This window comes from Uloborus diversus, chromosome 10 (genome assembly GCF_026930045.1).
Source record: "Uloborus diversus isolate 005 chromosome 10, Udiv.v.3.1, whole genome shotgun sequence".
Lineage (NCBI taxonomy): Eukaryota > Metazoa > Arthropoda > Arachnida > Araneae > Uloboridae > Uloborus > Uloborus diversus.
The window spans coordinates 96287447-96309028 of NC_072740.1; the positions used below are offsets into that span (position 1 = coordinate 96287447).

The window sequence follows — 21582 nt, forward strand, 5'->3', positions numbered from 1 at the left end:
AGAGCGTATATATTGATTTTCTAAAAGATATTGCCATCCAAACTGCTTTCAAAGTCGTTCACATGCAAAATAGCAAATTTTTAATGAGCTGAAGCTAAAGTTTGTCACCTTGCATCTTCTTTCCGTTGGCACCAATAGAAAAAGCACATTTTTTCCTATAAAAATAGTTCTTCTTTTCAGTGGTGTTCTTTCAGATAAGCGTACAAAAATGAGCTTGAAATACTGTTTGTCGTTAGCGAGGAAATCTAATTCTGCAATGAATAAAGAATGGTAAATGCCATGGAAACTGGCTAATGATAATTTTGAAACTGTTATAAGTCAGAAATTGTTTCTTATTTATATTTTAAAAAATACTTTTCAAATGAAATATGATAGAAAAAGAAAATTAACTTGTTCTGTCTGATGTATCAGTCTGCTTCAAGAACAGGATATTTTTTTGTTTCTATCATATTTTTAATTTGCAACAGAACATCTTAAAAGAGAATCAAAAACCTATTTCTGACTAACAGTTGCAAAATCCTTATTAGTCAATGTCCACGGCATTCACCATTCTTTGTTTATTGTAAAACAAGACTTTTTCGGGAACGACAAACGGTACTTCAAGCTCATTTTTTATGCTGATTTGAAAGAACGCCATTGAAAAGACAAAATATTTTTATAGGAAAAAATATGTTATTTCTAATGGTGCTAACGGAAAGAAGATGCATGGTGACAAACTTGAGCTACAGCGCATTAAAAATTTGCAAGTGAACGACTTTCACAGTCAGTTTGGATGGCAATATCTTTTAGAAAATCAATATGTACGCTCTGCAACTATAACCCATTAAAAACATGTATATTGATAGTAGAATTACTAAGTACAAGCTTTTGAATCATTTTTGTTCAGAATTTATGACATTCTAAAATCCAGAGAAAAGTTTCTCCACTGCATTTTGTGAAAACTTTGCATGCTTGCTACACAAAAGTTAATGAACTCAAATTCATAAAAATACTAGAACGTATTGATAACCAAAAGTACTTTAAGCTCCTAAAATTTCAGGCTTCCAGTGAGATAAAATTTTCCGCAACCTGCTCTTAAAGATGGAAATTTGTTACAACAGACAGAATTTCGAGCTCAATTTTTAATCCTTAAACGAAAGAACACCATCAAAATGAAAATAAAAACTTTTTTTAAAGGAAAAAATCTGTTCTTTCTAATACTTTTAACAAAAAGAAGATGCAAAAGGGAAAAACTTGAGATACAGCGCTTTGAAAATAGGCTATTTTTCACTTGAACGGTTTCGATAGGCACTTTTTATGTCAATATCTTTTAGAAAATAAATATTTAAGCTCTGCAACTGTAACCCATTAAAAACAAGTATTTTTACAATAGAATCACAAAGCACGAGCTTTTGAATTATTTTTGTTCAGATTTTATGACAATCTAAAATCCAGGAAAAAATATCCATGTTGCGCTTTTTCACAAGTTTAAGCGGGTGCTACACAAAATCTAACGAGCTGAAATTCACAAAAATACTAGAATATATTAACGCCCAAACGTACTTTAAGCCTCTAAGATTTCAGGTTTCGAGCGAGAAAAATTTTCTGTAAACTCAGTCTAAAATTGGCAATTTGGCACAAAATAAATGATCTGCCATTTTGGATCACATTTTTCGGAGATCCTAGATCCTAAGGAATTGGATCCTTTTTTTTTTTGGAGATTCTAGATTCTCAGGATTTGGATCTTGAAAGCTGAAAATGCATATATAGGTTTTTTAAAATCATCTCTACACCTCTATAAAATTTCATACAAATCGGAGGTGGTTGAGTGGGGACCCTCAGGTCACTTGACATGGAATGACTCCTTAGAGATCTCACATTATACCAAGAAATTAAAGAAATCTATTATTTGTAATTTTGATACCTCTTTGTCAATAATATTGGGATTAGCTGTTGACTCTAGTAGAACCGAAACACAATTAACGTTGTTATCATGCATACTAGCATAATGTAGGGGAACCATTCTACAAAAGGGAAAAAAAATGAATATGTATGTTCATAATTGTATACAAAGAAAGCAAAAGCAAGCACATTATAGTAACACAAGATTTTAAACTTATTAGAATTGAGATGATACAGAGCAATGTGAATTACGAATCTAAAGAAATAAATACAAGCAAATAAAATAAAAAAAAAATCAAATATCCAAACTAAATTCAAAGATAGCTAAATAAAAAAGAAAGAACATCAAAATTGATATTTTAAATTTATAACATTGTGAATAAAGATGTATTTAACCAATCTGTGCATAAGCATACTCAAAATAAAGCCCTTAGTTTAGCTGAAACATGTGAAAGAAGCTGAAAAACAATTAAGTTCTAAATGAAAAGAAAACAGAATGGCAAAAAATATTTTAAACAAAAAATGGTAGCATGAAGTGTAATTGTATTGCAATGATTAACTAAAGAAATAAAAGATAAAATAAAGGAAATAAAAATTAAAAAGGCTACAGACCCATAGTTATCTTTAGTATTACATAAGGCCCCTTTTAAAATCAATATTTGGCAGAGATTGGCATGTCCACCTAAAGCACACCTTTAAACCAAGAGAAAGAGATAACATGTTAAATAAAATTTTGAGTAAAATGATTTCCATCTCCATTAATCAAAAGTGAAAAAAAAAAAAAAAAAACATGTAAAAGTTCCACCATTTCAAATCTAAGATTTTTAAAACGTTTTGAAGACATTTTTTTCATTTTGCAGAAAATTCCTTAAAAATGAAGACAGAATGGTATAATTTATATTTATTTTGTGCACTTGACACCTATGCAACACTTTGATGGGAGGTTCAACAGATAAAACAGAAACTTTACTCAATTTTCTATATTGAATAATAGAACCTCGGCAAAATGAGCTTAATAAGCAAGGTTACCAACTGCTCCGCATCTTGTCCAGTTGCTCGGGGAAAAAAAAGCGAAACTCCGCAGCTCCGCAAAAAAGTTATTTTGCCCTGCATTTCCTGGCCGAGTCTTCGAAGTGTTTAGACATAGCGTTAGACACAGCTGACATAGTGTTTAAAGCTGTTTTTTGTTTTCATGCTAGTGCTTAAAATGATTATCAAAGTTCAAAAACAATTTTATATAAGTGATTTCAGTTTTTTTTTATTGAATGTTATGCAAAATACTGAGCTGCTCTGCAAAATTTTAAAATGCTAATCAAAATCACCATAGATGCTCTTCTAATTGTTTCTCCAAGGTTGCCAACCCTGAATAAGCAATTCATGATTGCTTAAAAAATGCAGAGGATATAGGTAAAACTGTAGAAGATTTCACCTGACATTATATTGTAATGATTGAACCAAACCAGTTTTTTTTTCAAATAAAAATTATTTGAAACTGTGTTTACTACTATTAACATCATTGAAGAAAAATAAAAACCAATGAATCAAGATAAATCATAGTACACCATTTTTTCTTTGGGCTGGAATATAAAATAGGATTATATTTATGATATAAAACATTTATGGTTATCGGGACTAACAATTTCCTAGCTACTGATATTCAATTACTGCAGCATTTTTTTTCATGAGAGGAAACCTTTCTAATAATATTGTTTTCGTGGAACCCTTGTTTTTTTTTTTTTTTTTTGTAAGTAGTATAGTTTCAAGCAACAATTTTGTAATGTTTTATTAAGTAAAAAAGGAAATTTATTGCAAATAAAATTTGAAAATGTCAAAACATAAATTTCAAAAATTAACAAAAAATAAAATCTGAAAACAACTTTGAAAAAAAAATTTGCAGACGCAAACAAAATTTTAAAGCTTAAAATTTGAAAAATGATTTGAAAAATTATTATTTTGATAGATGTTTTAAGTTTTCTAAAAAGAAAGGAAAAAAAAAAAAAACAATGATAGCTTCATGGAACCCTTGATTGATCTCCATGGAACCCATGGGCTCTGGGGAACACAATTTAAGAAACGCTGAACTACTGCATTGCAAACCTATTCTTAGTATTTACCACTACATGAGAAAAAGTTATACTGAAGGTACTTATTTTGCAATCTCACATATTGTTTTTTTAAGTCAATTTTAAATAAAGCAAGGCATTGAAAATTATTAAAAGCTCTATTAATATGTAATACAATTTCCAAACTGAACTCCAGTTACATATCACAATGCCATGTTACTGTAACTTAGTCATCATTAAAGTCTAAATTAAAATGTGAAACAATATGGCAAATAAATGGCATAAGTCTTTTAAAAGCATTAATAATCATATTAAAATGCAAAATAAAGCAGGAGGAGCAAACATTTACACCATGTAAATGATACTTTTCTGTTTTTGCAAGGGTTAAAAGTTAATACATAATTACTTTTTTAGAATATAGAGGGAGTTATATGTGGAAAATAATGTTGCCCACATGGTATAATCAGAAGTTTTACTCTTCATGAAAATAAATTAATAAAGTTCACATCAGAACTTGACAGACTATGACCGCAGAACATCGGACGTGTGCACTGCACTTAGTGTTTAGCCTTGCACTTAGTCTTGCACTAATGGCATAAATGCTATTTTTAGTGTGTGGCATTTGAAAAAAAAATAAATAAATAAATAAAATACTTTAAATTTCATTATATTTTAAATTATTTACAAATTTATTCCATCTACTGAGCTTAACAGAATTTTAACCATTCTGTTAAGCTCAGTAGAGCTCATTAATTTGTAAATACTATAAAAATTACAAAATTGAAAGTTTATCTGAACATAATTTACAATAAAATTTTGATGTATGCTTTTTATTATTTTTTTACCAGGTTTTAATATATTTTGAACAAATTATAACTTAATTAAAGGTTTTATTACCAATGCAAACTAGTACGACCACACATGTCTACAGCATACAGATTAGCTCCGTATTCCAACAAAATTTGGGCTGAATTTGCACGACCAAACTCACAAGCTTTCAATAAAGGTGTCATGAAATCTCCATCTAAAATATCCACTGGATTTCCAAGTTTTAGTAATGTAGTGACAGCTGGGGCATTGTTAAGAATGGTAGCTATATGGAGTGCTAAAAAAGAAAGAAAAAAACAACACTCATTGTTTCATAGTTAAATAAGCAAACATTTTCACAGTTATTTGTAGCAAAGTTTTCAAAGTCAAAAACAGCCTATTCTCAAACAAAAGTCACAGAAACAGTTTTAACAAGGCAATATCTAGAAATTCCCATTTACTATTTATCCTTAAGTATCATTTTTCCTGAATTTCAACTTATATGATGACAGTAAGAAAAAACTCCTTGAAAATTAAGAGTACAATGATCTGTAGTCTATTTCAAACACTTCTTTGCGAGTGATGGGCTTACTACAACTAAGAACGCACAAAATGCGTCTAGTGGATATTTTAAAAACAGACAATTTTTTTAAAAAAATAAGTTTCATATCAAAGTTGCAAGCTGTAAGTCAGAGGCATGGTCACAGGGGTCACCAGGGGTTCTGCAGTATTCCTATTAGCTCAAGAAAAAAAATTACAATGAGGTTCAAAGTAAAGAGCACCATAATATTTTGCTATAACATGCAGGTGACTGAGGTAACAATGGCTAACAGGCACAGCAGCTTCTTTACCATACCCAGTTTTTAACATTTTTTCATCTTCCATACTTATTTCATTTATGTTATATATATATTTCAAAAAATATGTTTTTATGAAAGGGTGCATCAGAGAGGAAGAATTTTTGTAGGGAAATCTAGTCGGGGTTTCTAAATTTGAATGGGAATTCTTTCTGACACCCTCTCTAGATGGATTTCAACCCCCTTTTTACACGAATGAAGTTCCTAAAATTTCAACAGAAATTAAAAACATTTTTCTCAAGGAATATCATGCTTTTCATGAAAGAAAAACAAAGATACTGGTGGGATAATTTAAGTTGCTTCCAGAGATCAATCAACGTTTATGGTAACATTGTGTGAACAACATCTCAAAAATTAACTTTTAACAAACATTTCAATTCTAAAATGGAAAAGGAAAAAAAAAAAAAAACAAATCCGAAACTTTGAATTCTGTACAAGAACTAAAAAATTAAATATAAATTGTTATTGCACTTAATAACTGTATGAGAGCATGTCTCAACCATATAAAATTAAAATATGAAAAAAAAATGTTATGAAACTCTTTTTTTGAACTTCAATTTGGAAAATTTTCTGGTTATCCCCCCCCCCTCCTCTATCCTTAATATCATCGAAGATCTCCTAAAATTTCTTTTTTTATGGTTTCAATTTTGAAACATTTTCCTGCGAAGTGCCCCCGAACATCCTGATAACATCATGGAAGATTATCCAAAACTGTATTTGAAATTTCAATTTTGGAAAATACTGAGGGAGAGCCTGTGAACTTTTTTGCTTTGGGGGTCTTGTTCTAGGAGAGCTCTGTAGTATTTGGGGATTGTACCATCACTTCGTTTTTTCTTTGGGGAGGGAAGAGGGGTAACTCTGTATAATTACAAGATAAAATATATCTGCCAGACTTCATTTACATGTAATTCTGAGGTTTTATTTGACATAAGTTAGGTAGATCTTCAACAGATATCAAGTTATACAAATATTATGGATTTTCCTAAGCAAGCTATTTTAAAAGTGCTATGCTGGAAATTAGTGCATCTATTTATAAAAGTATTTTTTGCTGCACATAGATATCACAAAACAGATCTTCATTTTCGTATTCAAACTTTTTAACCATTTTGTGTGAAATATTGGATTTTTTTTGGTACCATATTGAAACAGGGATCTGAAGTATACATTTTAAACACTTGCTATTTGCCTTTAGATTCACAAGATATATTCTATTAGAAAGAATAATAATTCCTCATTCATTGTTATTAATAAAATTACTTTTACCAAGTAGGAGTTGAGTGTAATAAGTATAAATGCAGTGATTAATTGTCGAAAGGCAAAGTAGAGCGGGAAGTAGAGTAAGAAAAAAGCAATTTAAAGCAGAAGGGTCACATTGTGGATCAAATTTATGCATCCTGTGGGATGCATGCACTTTCTTGGCATCCTGCCATTCTAATGTGTGGTATTCCATCTTCAGTAGTATGTCAGTTATAATTCTGAAATTTCTGAAACAGAAAGTTCATTGAAAGATAACTCAAATCCAAATATGATACAAATGAATAATGAATATCTTACCAGTAGATCCATCTCTATCCGTTGCTATTAAATTTACACCTTTAGCAGCCATGTAAGTTAGTACATCAACAGAATTCATAGCAGCAGCCCAAATAAGAGCAGTTTTTCCTTCAAAATCGCCAACATCTTCGATAAATTTCCTTGACAGGAAAACTTGAACAGTTTTCTAAAATTTAAGAGTTCTATGGTTATATCAATAAAATATATCATACACTATATTATTACAAGTTCATATACAATTTATATGCAAAATATTTTTTTCTTCCTTATAGACCCACTGTTTGGTAATTTTGGTTATGTAAAGAAATGCTTGAGCTAACACTTTTCCCAGAAACTTGATTCATAAATGCATTTAGAAGGTAATAACTGAGGAAGAAAGATAACATTTTTTAAAAATCCCCGTACATAGCTAAAAGCTGGAAATAATTTTTCACAACATAATGTAGAGTCCTGGTTATTCGCTATTCTGGGTTCTCGGCCGTACCAGCCGTATTTGCATTTTTTATTTAATTAATTAATGCAACAAAAACTATTGAAAAATAGAGATTACACTTGCTTTACTATATAAAGATTTTAAAACACGAAGTTCCATCTAGAACTAAATGAGCCTACTTCCTGCCCATACTACTTTCTAGTATCTGATCAATGTTCTCAAAAATACCTAAAATCGCAAATTGTTTCAAACATATTTTTTTAAATATTTTAAGCTGATTTCTAGGAATAAAATATTCCTCACTCATCTAAAAAATTAGATGCGTAGAAAAAAAAACGAACAAATAAAATAGCAGCACTTTTTAAACAAAGCAGCCAATACACTTTTTTCCATTAAAAATTTTTTTTTAACAGCTTTCAAAACGAAAGAATAATAATTAAAATTAATAAGCTCATTAAAATAAATACATTATATAAAAAAAAATCGTTTCTTTTTCCCCTGCTGTCAAAAATAATTTTTTAAATAAATTAATGCACGTACCAAAATAAATAAATACATAAATACAACTTAAAGAAATAATTTTCATTGTCAAAAAAAAAAATCGTTTGCGAATATCTTTATGTAGAAACATAAATGACTTCGAGTTTATCCGCCGAAATCTGAATACCTAAATTAAAACTTTAGCGTGAAAATAAAAACAACTCATAAAAGCAATGATCATTTCACAGTTAAAACCATAGCTGCGGAGTCGGAGCCAATATGATTTTGAGATAAATTAGTCCGATTCGAACATCCAAGAATCGGAGTCAGTTATTTGTCCTCCATGTATAAATTTCTGCCAAAGCTACGAAGTCAGAGTCGAAGTCGGGGAGTCAGAGTCTGATTAAGTGTCGGGCACAGGAGTCGGAGTCAGGTGTCCCTAAATTCTAGGAGTCGGAGTCTGAAGTTTGGCGTCAAGTGCTATTTTCAACAAAATTTGTTTGATGTAAATCCGCCTTCAAGTACGAAATCTACATTGACTTTCAGTTTCCCCGTAGGCGCTAATGTTAAGGAATTTGAACTGTTCAAAATTGAACAGAAAATTGTTAAAATCAAAAAGATATTTTATATAGAAGTTTTTCATCAAAAGCCTTTTCCTACGAAGTTTGTTTGAAGCAGAATCGCGTCACAGTTTGGAATTGCCTTGAACTTCCCCGTAGGTGCTAATGTTAAGTTTTTTTGAACTGTTCAAAATTGAACAAACAATAGCTCGAACCAAAAAATGAAATATAGGAATGAGGTATGCTTGCTGAGATCTTTTGAACAAAAAAAATTGTTCAAATCGGACTATTCACTCAAAAGTTATTAGGGGGGACAGACAGATCGACAGACATTTTCCCCCATCTCAATACCCTACTTTCCAATTTTTAATTTTTCGATATTTACTTAATTATTTTATTTATTTTTGACTTTTTTTTGTTTTTCAAGATATTTTTAAGATGCATTAAGCCTTCTTTCATGCTTTTTTCTTCTTTTTCTGAGCTAAAAAAGGAAATTATAAAAATAAATTTTTACTTTATTATCAGGGTGTGGGGGGGGAGGGATCGGCCTAAGGTTCGTATCGGAACCTTAGGACATGTACTCTGTTGGCACTCATGGCACATCTTGTTGAAAATTAAGTTTCCAGGATGAGGAGCATTGAATGGAGGGGAAGGGATAGTGGGCTTTGAGTTATCTGTGGCGGGCTGTAATGGGAATGCCTATGTTTGTCTTTTATATGAAAAATTACATGGTGTCAACAACATCTTCTTTTCGAAAGAAATGTCTTAAAATTCGGCTTTGTTTACTACCTCCCCTCCTCCCTTCTTTTATGTCATTCCACAGTTTTCAGGAAGACAAGACTTTTAGCCAATTAGAAAACTTTTAAAAATCTATGCGGATTTTTTCTGAGAGAAGATCAGATTTATTTCATAATTATTCTAGAACTCAAAGCCTTTTAATGTATGAACTTATTCAAGTTGGGAGCCGGATATTTGTTAAAGTTTCCCAATAGAAATCTTTACTGTATTAAGCGATCATCTTTGCAATCCAAGTCAAAAATAAATTATTTTGAGGGACATTTTTGTTTTTCAATACATTTTTGTCCTTAGTTTAAAAATTTATTTACAATAATCACTCGTGATAATATTGTACTGTTCGTTTTAAAAATTGTATAAAAGAATGATCTCCAATATTTAATTTTCAAGGGTGTCTAGAAATCATTCTCAAAGTTTTCTTAGCTTGACAGCTTTATCAAAACTAATTTTAATGAAGTTGTTAAAAAAAATAATAAACTTAGATACATAATATGATTTTTTATAGAAAAATCTGTATCTACTAAAAAAATATAGTCCTTACATATGCGTCTGTTTACGATGCTATTGAAATATTGAAACGATAAATTGAGACTAATTTGGGGTCCCATTACATTACCCTCATAATTTTTTTTTAGATTTTAAGTAAAAGAATAACTCTTTGGAAGATTCTCATGCGTCATTGGACAATTAATAACTTATGTTCAAATTTAGTAATATTACCTATTTTTTCAATTCAAAAAATTTAAAATATTTCAATTTTTAAAAAGTTTGTTTTACTTTAGTTTTATTTATTTATTTGATTAGTTATTTATTTTTGCAAACATTACAAAACCGCTTTCGCATGTGTACATATGTAATCGCTAATTTTGGCCCCTTTTGACATTTAGTGCATATTAATGCATAAAAACAGAAAGTTTTTTTTTAAAATACATATTACTGCGTTTTTCACTAGATTTTCTTCACTTCTTTCTTTACGTAAATTTAAAAAAAAAAAAAAAAGAGCAAATTTTTTGTTTCATTTTTTTGTACATATTTTTTAGCTTTTAGTGAATATTTTACGTATTTTTAGTGCATATATATGCATGAATTTTTCAATGATTTTTTAGTGTACACAATCTGGACTCGAATCATTTTCCTTGTCCTTTTTACCTGAGAAACTTAGTGAGAGTTATTTTTCTTAACTATTTGAAATTTTTATTTTGTTACATGTTACCGTAAGTCATAGGAATTCTAAGACAAATTAATGAAACAAAATTCGACTTTACAAGGAACAATTCAACGAACATTTGTTTCTCAAATGTACTTAATTTTGAATAGATTTTATTACATGATATTTATAATTTGTTGCATGTTTTATTAATTTAAAAGTTTCTTATGTATTTGCTGTGTGATGGAGGACCGTCAATATGAAACTTGATATGTTTCTCGATTGGAGTGACTTTGTATATTTTAATGATTAAGAAATGTTTTCATTACTTTTTTTTCGTATTTTCCAATAAAAATTTGTGTTTTTCATAATATTGCAGTACTGTCAGCCTTTTGATCTGTTACATTTTTATAGGAATGCTATAATGAACCGGGAGTGTTTTAAAACTCATATCGTCCAGCCTGTGGACGCATACAGGTATTTATTTCAGGATGGGTGAGCAAGCCAAACAAGAAGGTAAGTTCACAAATTGAAGTTATAAAATTATTCAGAGTTGGTAATTTTGAATTTATTTCTTGGGGGGGGGGGGGTGCATGACCCACTCCTTAAATATGCCCTTGACCCTTCCAATCTCTTAAAAGGGCCCTGCCCCCCCCCCCCCGAACAAGGGGTCTGAAAGAAACTCCGACTATATGTCAGCCGATAGCTTATGAGGTGCCATGGTGGCCTAATTTGTATGGTGTCGACTCATAACTGAAGGATACCGGGTTTCATTCCAGTCAGTCGAGGTCCTCCGTGCTCGTTAATGGTGACTGGGGCTCACTAAATATGTTGTGGTCACAAAGACTGCCAAGTGAATCAATACCTGTGTGGGTACTGGACCAGGGATTGCTCAGCTTTTGGTCAGGATCAAAAAAAAGTTTTCTTTAGGATCCCATCCAACCAGTTAAACTATAAATAGTGGTAGGCAGAAGGGACCCTGAAGCGTGACGATACCTTGTGCACATCAATGAGTGCATGTGATCTCTTCTTAGTAAGCATTTGACTGGGAGAATTCCCGCAATGGATTGAATTGATAATGAACAATTAAAATAAATTCCATCAATTTATTTGTATAAGTTTGTTAGAATACTTTATTTCTTCAATAATGTAACCCTACCTATTATCTGCTAGTCAATTAATTGCAGATAACTGATACTCGACTGTACTAACTGCATGCAATATTTTCTTCTTATATATGCATTTCCCGAAAAATATGTACATTCATAAATATTTAAATGTTCTTAATGCCCATATCTTTGACATTTTAGTTTAAAACATGCAGTTTTCAGCCAAATTTCACCAAATTTGTAGAAGAATAGACACTCTACAAAAAAAACATTGCATTGAAATATTCTATAACAAAAAAATTGACGCACCAAGAAGGAGTGATCCGATTGAGACGAAAATTGGTGGATAGGAAGACAATGCATACAATTTTTTGCTTTTAAGTCTATTTTTGTGCTTTTAAGTCTTATTTTTGATTTTTTTTGCTTTCTTAAAGTGTTTTTCTATTCTTTGTAGCTAAGCCTAAATTGTGCTGATTTCTTGTTGTTAAGCCTGAGTGCTCTGTTAAGTGTGTAACTTGTTTATTTTAATTTACTGCTTGTCTTAGGATTTAGTAATATTTGTACCTTTTACTTCCAATGCTCTCTAATTCTAATAATTAGCATTAATTCTTCAATTTTGTATTTTTGTATTGACTTTTTAAGTGTACCATTTTGAGCTAGAATGGGAGTGATATGCATAATGAAGGAGGTTAAAAGTGGTAACGGGGACAAGTGGATTTCTTGTGACCTATGTCAGATGTTCTGCTTGTTTAAGGGGAAGGATGAGTCAGAGAAGGATTTCATTTGCACTAAGTGTGTTTAACTCTCAGAAATCAGAGTTAGGATGCTTACTTTGGAGGGTGAGTTAGCATTAGGCTGTAGGAGTGTAGATGGGGTAAACACTCCAGAGGGAAAGGGGGAAGTTAGTAAAAAGGAGGTGAGCATTAGCTGTGTGTTAGACAGTGGGAATATTCCAAAGGTAAAGGCGAAAGTTATTGCTGAGGCGACAGACTGGGAAACAAAGGGTATAATTTCGGGTGATTCAATGGTGCGTGAGGTGGGAAACTTAATAGGCAGAGTTAAACGTAAGGTGGCTAGATGTTGTTTGTCAGGGGCTCGGGTGAGAGATGTAAATAGGGTTACTGAATAGAAGGGGGTATTTAATAAAGAGGAGGTAGTTACTTTGTGGGTGGGAACTAACAATGTAGGCCATAGTAACAACAATGAGTTTACTATGGAATGGAATTCCCTGTTGGACAAAGCAACCAACTGTTCGGCAAATGTCCAAGTGGTTGGTTTGCTTCCCAGATATGGAGTGCATAGAAATAGGTTAAACCAACAGGCTAGGTGTAAGAACCTGGTATTCAAGGATATTTGCGTTAAGCGTAGTATCAGGTTTATTGATGTATGGAGTCATTATAAACGGGATTGGATTGCTAGGGATGGCCTGCATCTGAGCTCTACAGGGGTCAAAATGGTTAGTGGTTTGGTTTTAGAGGATTCAGAATCAAAAAACTAAGTTGGAATGGGGGGCATGCTTTAAGGAGCAGAATTCGAATGGGTACTAACTATTGGGATTTTAGTAGAAACGGAAATAGGGTGGCTAATAAGAGAAAAGATTTTAACAGTTGGGATTCAAATAATCGTGCAGCATTAAATAAAAGTAAGATGGGCTTACTTAAGGTTTTTTATACAAATGCTCGTAGTATTAGGAACAAGATGGAAGAATTGAAAAGCATAATAATAGACGAGAGGTTGGATATTATTGGAGTTACCGAGACATGGGCTACCGAAAGTGATGATGATTTATTATCTATTGCTGGGTATAATGTTTAGATAAGATAGAGTAGGTAAAAGAGGTGGTGGGGTTTTATTTTATGTCAGACACTTTAACTTGCAGAGAATTGGTAATTAATGATAAATCTAACGAGATTGATATGATTTGGCTGGAGTTGATGAGCAATCAGGGTAAAAAACTACTTTTAGGGAACATTTATAGACCACCCAACTTAAGCCAGGGTCAAGATGAACAGATGTTTAGTATTATTAGTGACATTTCAAGCAAGGGGTCAGTCATTATAATGGGAGATTTTAATTTTCCAGAAATTGATTGGAATAATTTTTACCCTAGTAATAGCAGAGAAGCGGAATTTTTGAAAATAATTGGTGACTGTTTTTTAGATCAAATTGTAACTCAGGGTACTCGACAGGACTTGGATTTTGGATCTAGTTTTCTGTGATATGGAAGGTTCTGTTCAGGGGTTATGTGTAGGGGAACACATTGGAGATAATGACCACAAAAGTATTAGGTTTGGGATTAAATTTGATATGCACAAAGTAGAGAATTTTAGGTTTGTGCTCACTTTTAGAAAAACTGATTTTGTGGCACTTAGGCAGAGTTTGAAAGTAGTTTTTTCTTTTGCATTGGACAATAGTGATGTGAATCTTCAGTGGGCTGAGTTTAAGGAAAATCTAGCGAATACGGTTCGGGATTATGTTTCCTTTAGGAGAAAGGGTGTCAACACTAAAGTTTGGCCAATGTGGTTCTCCAGGGAAACTAAAGATGCTCTAAATTACAAGCAAGCTGCTTTTCATAGGTTTAGAGAAACTGGTCACAGTGCAAATAGGCTCCAGTATTGTAAGGCAAGGCGTAAATTTAAGTATTTGGTACAGATTCAGAAAAGAGATTTGGAGCAGAGACTGACAGATAACATAAACAGAAATCCCAAGAGGTTTTTTGCATACGCTAATTCCGGGAAATATCGAAATAGTCATATTGGGCCACTGGTTGATGAGCACGGAATTTTAATTCAGGACGAGAGTGATATTGCTAATGTTCTTAATAACTTTTTTTCGAGTGTTTTTAATGATAACTGTATCTCAACAGTTGACACCAACAAGACACAAGCTATAGTACACCTTGAGGACTTTGTATTTTCTAGGGATGACGTTTTACTTCCTTTGAAAAAAATTAAAGAGACTAAGGCTCCGGGACCAGACAATATTTATCCAAAAATTTTAGTTGAATGTGCGGAGGAATTAGCAGATGTAATTGTAAATATTTTCAATGCTTTTTATAACTCGGGGACAGTGCCAGAGGACTGGAAACTGGCTAACATTACACCGCTCTTCAAGAAAGGGTCTAAAGGGAGTGCGGGAAATTATAGACCTGTGAGTCTAACTTCGGTGGTTCGCAGAGTTTTTGAAACATGGATAAAAATTAAGATAGTAAATTTTCTAGAGACTAATAATCTATTGACTAGTTTTCAATATGGTTTCAGGAAAGGTAAATCTTGTGCAACTAATTTATTACATTTCTATGACAAAGTTACCATGGCTTTGGACAATAACAAGCCTGTAGATGTTGTTTACAATGATTTTCAAAAAGCTTTTGATAAGGTACCGCATGTTGCTCTACTTAGCAAATTAGCCGATATAGGAATAGGAGGAAAAACTTTCATTTGGGTAAAAAACTGGCGGACCGGAAGGAAACAAAGGGTAGTTGTAAGGGGAAATTATTCTAATTGGAGTGAGGTTTTAGGCGGGGTTCCTCAAGGATCAGTGTTAGGGCCTGTTTTGTTCATTGTTTTTATGAACGATATTCACAAAAATATTTCTGGGAACATGAATTGTTTTGCTGATGATGTCAAAGTTATGGGGACTGTAGAAAATGAAGAACAAGCAAAACAGCTGCAAGAGGATCTAGATCATATTACGGAGTGGGCTGATAAATGGGGTATGGCTGTTAATGTTGGGAAATGCCAAGTGCTACATTTAAGGCATGGAAATAAGTGTACAAGTTATTATTTGCAAGGTTCAGTCATTAGTCAGGCAGACAAAGTTACTGATCTGGGGATCTTAATAAGTCAGGATTTAAAGTTTAGCCAACAGTGCAGCATTGCTAGTAACAAGGCCAATAAGATGCTTGGGTTTATCAATAGATCTATTTTAAACAAATCTAAAGAAGTTCTTCTGCCCTTATATAGAAGTTTGGTAAGAGCTCATTTGGAGTATGCTGTTCAGTTTTGGTCTCCTTATCGTTAGAAAGACAATGTATTGGAAAGGGTTCAAAGACGGGCTACAAGGCTAATAAGTGGCCTTTCTCATTTAGACTATGATTCCAGGCTTAGAAGGCTAAAAATGTACAGTCTTGAGCAAAGAAGAGACCGAGGGGACATGATTCAGCTGTTTCAATTTATTAAAACCAAAGATGTTACGGGGCTAAAGTTTAGCACTGAAAACAGGACAAGGGGTCATTATTTTAAGCTATTTAAATCTCAGGCTAACATGGATGTTAGGAAAAATTATTTTAGCAGGGTAGTGGAACCTTGGAACAGCTCATCGGAAGAGGTGGTAATGAGCAAGGGAGTAGATAGTTTTAAGAGGGCCATTGATCTTCACTGGGGATTGTAAATTGGCTAGGACTAGTCTAGCTGGGCCCAGAGTTTGTTGCTGGTCGTCACTTTTGCATTTTTGTATCTTTTGAATAGTAAATGATTAAATTTTCAGAACAGTTGAATGATTTATGTCAAAGTTACAGTAACAAGTTCAATAAGGTATTGACCCACCTCTAGCCTGGATACAAGCTGAAGCACAGCATGGCAAATACCGATAAAGCTCCCGGGGGAGGGGAGTGTCCTGTGGTATTTCCCGCCAAATTCACTCCAATTGTCGGAGAAGGTTATCAACATTCCTTGCCAGATGCAATCACCATCCCATCATATCCCAGAGATGCTCGATGGGAGAGATTGCAATCTGGCAGGGCACAGAAGAGTTGACAAGCTTGCAGACAGTTCATAGCAACACGTGCCGTATGTTATCTGGCATTGTCTAGCTGAAAATCAGCTGAGGGTATTGCAAAAGGAACGGCAACAAAACTGGTCTTAGGATGTCGTCGAAGTACCAATGTGCAGTAAGTGTACCTCTAATTGCGACCAAAGAGGTCCAGTTATCAAAGGAAATGGCACCCCAAACCATAATGCCTTGTTGAGAGCCAGAGTGGTGGGCGTGCAAAAGTGAAACCAGGATCTCTCCTCTGCCCTGGGTGTTTCCAAACACGTCTTCGATGAACGTCATGACACAGTTTGAAGTGGGATTTGTCCCTAAAGACTATATGTCCCCATTCGGGACCATTCCAACCTGATCAAACCATGTACTACTGTAATCTGGCTCGGTAGTGTGTAGTCGTCAGTGGCAGGTAGCTTAACGGTCAGCGCAAGCGTAGATTTCATTGTCCCAACTGTCTGTAAATGGGCATGATGGACACTGGCGTTTGGGTTGAACATCTGATAGTTCACAGAGATAAAGAAAGTGCTGTGACAGCTGATCCGACAATCACTCTGTCATCACCATCTGTTATGACCCTAGGTTGATCGTTACCATCCCGATGCTGAACTCTGCCATTTTCCACCCATCCTTGCCAGTATCTTCGAAACACCGCATTACTTCGACTCAAATGACGAGCGATTCTTCGATTTGACCAACCCGCCTCTTTTAATCCAATGATATGGCTTCTTTTAAATTCTGATAGTTGCTCGTAATGAGCACGAACCATGCAGCGAGGCATTTTTAAGTTGTTGAAAGGTAATCTGAATCACAATCAGGGGCGGATGGGCCCAGTGGGCTGCCTCTGTTTGGGCCATGTTGAATTTTTTTATTGAGCAGTAAAAAAAAAAATAATAATTTGGTACGTTTCTCAACGATTTATAAGAAAATCACTGCAAGAAAAGCAAAGGTTGCAAAATTAAGATATAAAAAACAATAACTCATGGCATAAGTACTAAGATGATTTTCTGTGTGTCAGGCCGATAAGATAATTCTTAATTAATAAATAAGATCATTTTTTTTTAATTCCAAAGATAGTCTAAACTTGCACTTTTAGAATTAAAAATTTCAAAGGGAAGAAGTTTGGAAAAAGTTTTAACAAAATTATTCAAATCTGGAGTCACTCTCAATCTACCTAAATGTGTATTTTCATGCATTAGTGCAAAATTTCTAGGGCATGTCATCGATAAAGATGGTATTCAACCTGATCCTGCGAAAATTAGTGCAATAGAGAATCTTAGTGCTCTAAGTGATATATCCGGTGTTTGAAGAATTCTAGGAATGGTAAATCACGTTGCTAGATTCATCCCTCATTTATCATCATTAACTGAGCCTTTAAGTTCACTCTTCAATAAAAATGGTGAATTTCAATGGAATACTCCTCAATCAGAAGCACTGGAAGAAATAAAAAAAATAATTATTTCGTCAGTCTGCTTAACAAAATATCATCCTGAATATGAAACTACTTTATCGGCTGATGCTTCATCCTTTGGTTTAGGCTGTGTCTTGCTCCAAAAACAACCCAATGACGAGTTAAGAGCAGTTTCGTACGCTTCAAGATCTTTAAATGACACAGAAAAGCGTTATTCGCAAATCGTAAAGGAAGATTTGGCTGTGACCTGGGCAGCAGAACGATTTCAACAATACTTGATAGGACTTCAGTTCACCTCAGAGACTGATCATAAGCCTCTAGTCCCTCTTTTAGGCAAGATGAAAATCGAAGACTGCCACCATGTATTCAACGTTTCAGAATCAGATTGATGCGTTTTGATTACAATATATTGTACGTTCCAGGTGACTTAATTGCAACTGCCAATACATTATCAAGATCCCCAGAAACACATAAAATGAATCACGATGAGCTGTCGGACAGGGAAGTACAAGCCTATGTTAATTATATTGTAAAAACTATCCCTGCTTCTTCGAAGAAATTACAAGAAATAAAAGAAGAACTTCTGAAGGATAGCTCTTTATCTCTGATTATCATATTTTGCCAAGAGGAGTGGCCAGAACACGGCAACATGCCATTTGAAGCGGGTCCATACTGGAAGAATTTTCTGACGGACTACTACTAAAAGGTACCTAGGCTGGTGATTCCAAAAAAATTACAGAAAGATATATTACGCCGAATCCATGATGGACACTTAGGCATAAACAAATATAGATCCAGAGCTACAGAGTCGGTATGGTGGCCCGGTATCTCTCAACAAATAAAACAAATAGTAACTTGCTGTCCGATCTGTGTCAAAACAAGAATTCAAAATAAAGAGCATTTAATTCCATCTACTCCTCCAACTCGACCTTGGGAGAAGCTAACTACAGACCTTTTTGAAGTTAGAGGTAAACACTTTCTATTAATCACAGACTATTACTCAAGATACCCAGAAGTTTGTGAATTGCAAAGCTTGACTTCTTCAGCAACCATAGACAGTATCAAACCCATATTCGCCAGACATGGCGTACCTGACCTTGTGATTAGCGACAATGGTCCACAGTATTCATCATCAGAATTCATTGCTGCTGACTATGGCTTTAAGCATGAAACGAGTAGTCCCCACTATCTGCAAGCAAACGCCGAAGCAGAGCCAATGGTGCAGACGATGAAAAACTTACTGGAAAAGTCCTCAGATTTCAACATTGCTCTACTAATCTATCGTATCACATTGTTGCCAACAGGAAGTAGCCCTGCTCAACTATGTATGGGCCGATCGCTCCGAACTCGACTTCCAGTTCACCCAAAACAATTACGTCCAAAATGGCTAAACGGGAAATAACATTTACAAAAAGACATTTCTTATAAAGAAAAGCGGCTTTTGATCGAAAACATGCTGCTTACGAATTGCGTCCTCTAAGCACAGGTGAGAAAGTTAGGATTCCAGACTCCAAAACAGTGGGAATCATTGCTTCTCCAGCAAAGACACCAAAATCCTACAACGTCCTGATTCCCAGAGGTGAGATTCGTCAAAATCTCCAACACCTAATTCCGATGCTGGAACTAGAAGAGACCAAGAAAACAATCAATGTTCCCAAGGCTGTACCAGAGGCGCTAGAAACTGTTTCCAGAGACTCCTCCAATTCAGGACTGTCCTACACCAAAGACTATTACCCATAAAAAAACTCGTTCTGGTAGGGTTGTCAAACCATCAGAAGGTTTATATCTTTAAATCCCTTTTTCCGAACTTCGTCGGAGGGATGTCGCGGGAGCTTTGGCCACTAGATGGCGCTCCGTTCTGTGTTGATGTATGCTAACGCTATCTGAGTGTGTAGCTATGCTGTTGTGATTCTCGCGTTGGTGTACTTGTGTGCTGTAACTCAGTCCAGTAATAAAATATCTATGTGCTTACATCATTAGTCTTCAATGAAATACGAAACACCCTCGCCTTCAAACCACTCGACACACCCCTTCTCCTAGTGTTCCCAAAGGTAGTTTTTACATGAGTTTTTAAGACTCTAATTTCGAAAACATTTTTGAGGAATTCTCCAATCCCCCCCCCCGGCAAACATTGTTCAAGATCATTTAAAAATAGTTGAACAGTGCATTTTTGGAGCTATAATTTTGAAAAGTTTCCCCAAATCCCCTATTATCTGCATGAATATTTAACTTTTTACTATGCAAGTGTTCATATCACTAATTCTTCTTTTCCACATTCGTAAAATGCAATTCCCCTAATTTGAATCATTAGACTCTAGTGATGACTCCCTCCTAAAACTAGAAGCTAGATCCATTATTTCTTTTATATTTGAAAAAACTAGAGAGGGGGGAGGGGCGTCTCCTCTTCAAAGAGCAACTCTTAAAAAGCCGGCAAGTCTGTATATGCAAAGGCCGGTTCATGCTGTCCCATCCGCCACTAATCGCAATCAAACTGAAAGTTTTCACAACTGTTGAAGAACTGCTCTTTATATTGTTACAAATTCTGTAAGTGGTAATTATTTTTGTGATTAATTTGTTGTAATCTGGCTAAATTAGGCGTTTATTCCATTATTTTTCATCTAAAATTACCTTAGTAACGTAACCTGTAAATAGCTTCTTTTAATGTGCATACAACTCCCTGACATTCGTCTGAAGTATACGGTCGCCCCATTGGGACCGTAAGATTTGATAAGATTTGTGAATGAAATAAAAAGAAAATACGAAAAGCATTTCGAATTTTGTCGAACTTTCCAAAGCAGTATAAAAGCCGTGTGGCATTAGAGTGGGAGAGTCAGTTTTTGCTTTTTAAACTGTCTGAGCCGTTAGCTCTGTTATTGTGTGTACCAGCCTTTACGCTGTTTTCGCATATTTGGATGTAAATATGTGTGTAACCGTTGAGTTTTACGGTGTTAATTGATATTGGCCTAATTGCTATGGTTAATTTAGCAGTTGCTAACGATATTTTTTGTACATAGTTGTAAATAAATCTCCTGTGTTTTCTCAAGAACTGTGTCAACATTCAAAGAAAGTTTGAAGTTGCACTGAACACGCAACAATATACATTTGCTGGATGCGCAGTTTTGATGCGCTGGAGATCAAACTATTCATTCATTGGACACCAAATTTTAATCATTTGCATATCTGGTCAAAACACTCAAGCATACAAAATTTCAAAGCAATCAGATGATTGCTTCTTGTTGCATCAATTTTTTTAAATAGAGTGTACAAATGAAGACTGAATGCTGGACAAGATAAGCATTAAAATGAAGAATTTTTACCTGTACATGCATGATATATAGCAATTTTCATCTCATAATTTCATAATGAACTATAAGGCTACTTGCAGTGACAAAATCCAGTTGGATACCCTGAAAATTCAGATATTGAGGATTTACTTAGTAGTATTTCTGCAAGTCTTGGAAAGTAAATGGATAATAATGGACTTTCAAAAGCTGTATTTTAATAAATCAAAAGCTAATCTGAATTCATGCTGAACTAAGTAACAGTTACAAATATGATGTATATGAACTAGAAAAACTAAATCACATAAACGCTTTAAACTTCATAAATGTAACTTATGTGGAAAGATACATTTTAGTTGAATTTACTTTAGTTGAAGTGAATGATTACTAACACAGTGTCAGTTTTTTTGTTATAAAGCATTTCTTCACCTGAGTTTTTT

At 33.9% G+C, this 21582-nt stretch overlaps 1 protein-coding gene across 1 annotated transcript in view; it reads right to left on the bottom strand.

The window, feature by feature from the left end:
- LOC129231099 (inversin-like) overlaps positions 1 to 21582 on the bottom strand; it is a 123188-nt gene that overhangs the window by 69474 nt on the left and 32132 nt on the right. Inside the window, exons 8-11 of the mRNA XM_054865346.1 lie at positions 7163 to 7328; positions 4842 to 5049; positions 2494 to 2574; positions 1904 to 2003 (exon numbers count right to left, since the gene is read on the bottom strand). Coding sequence (XP_054721321.1) covers positions 1904 to 2003; positions 2494 to 2574; positions 4842 to 5049; positions 7163 to 7328 — 555 coding nt within the window. The remainder of the gene's footprint in view (positions 1 to 1903; positions 2004 to 2493; positions 2575 to 4841; positions 5050 to 7162; positions 7329 to 21582) is intronic.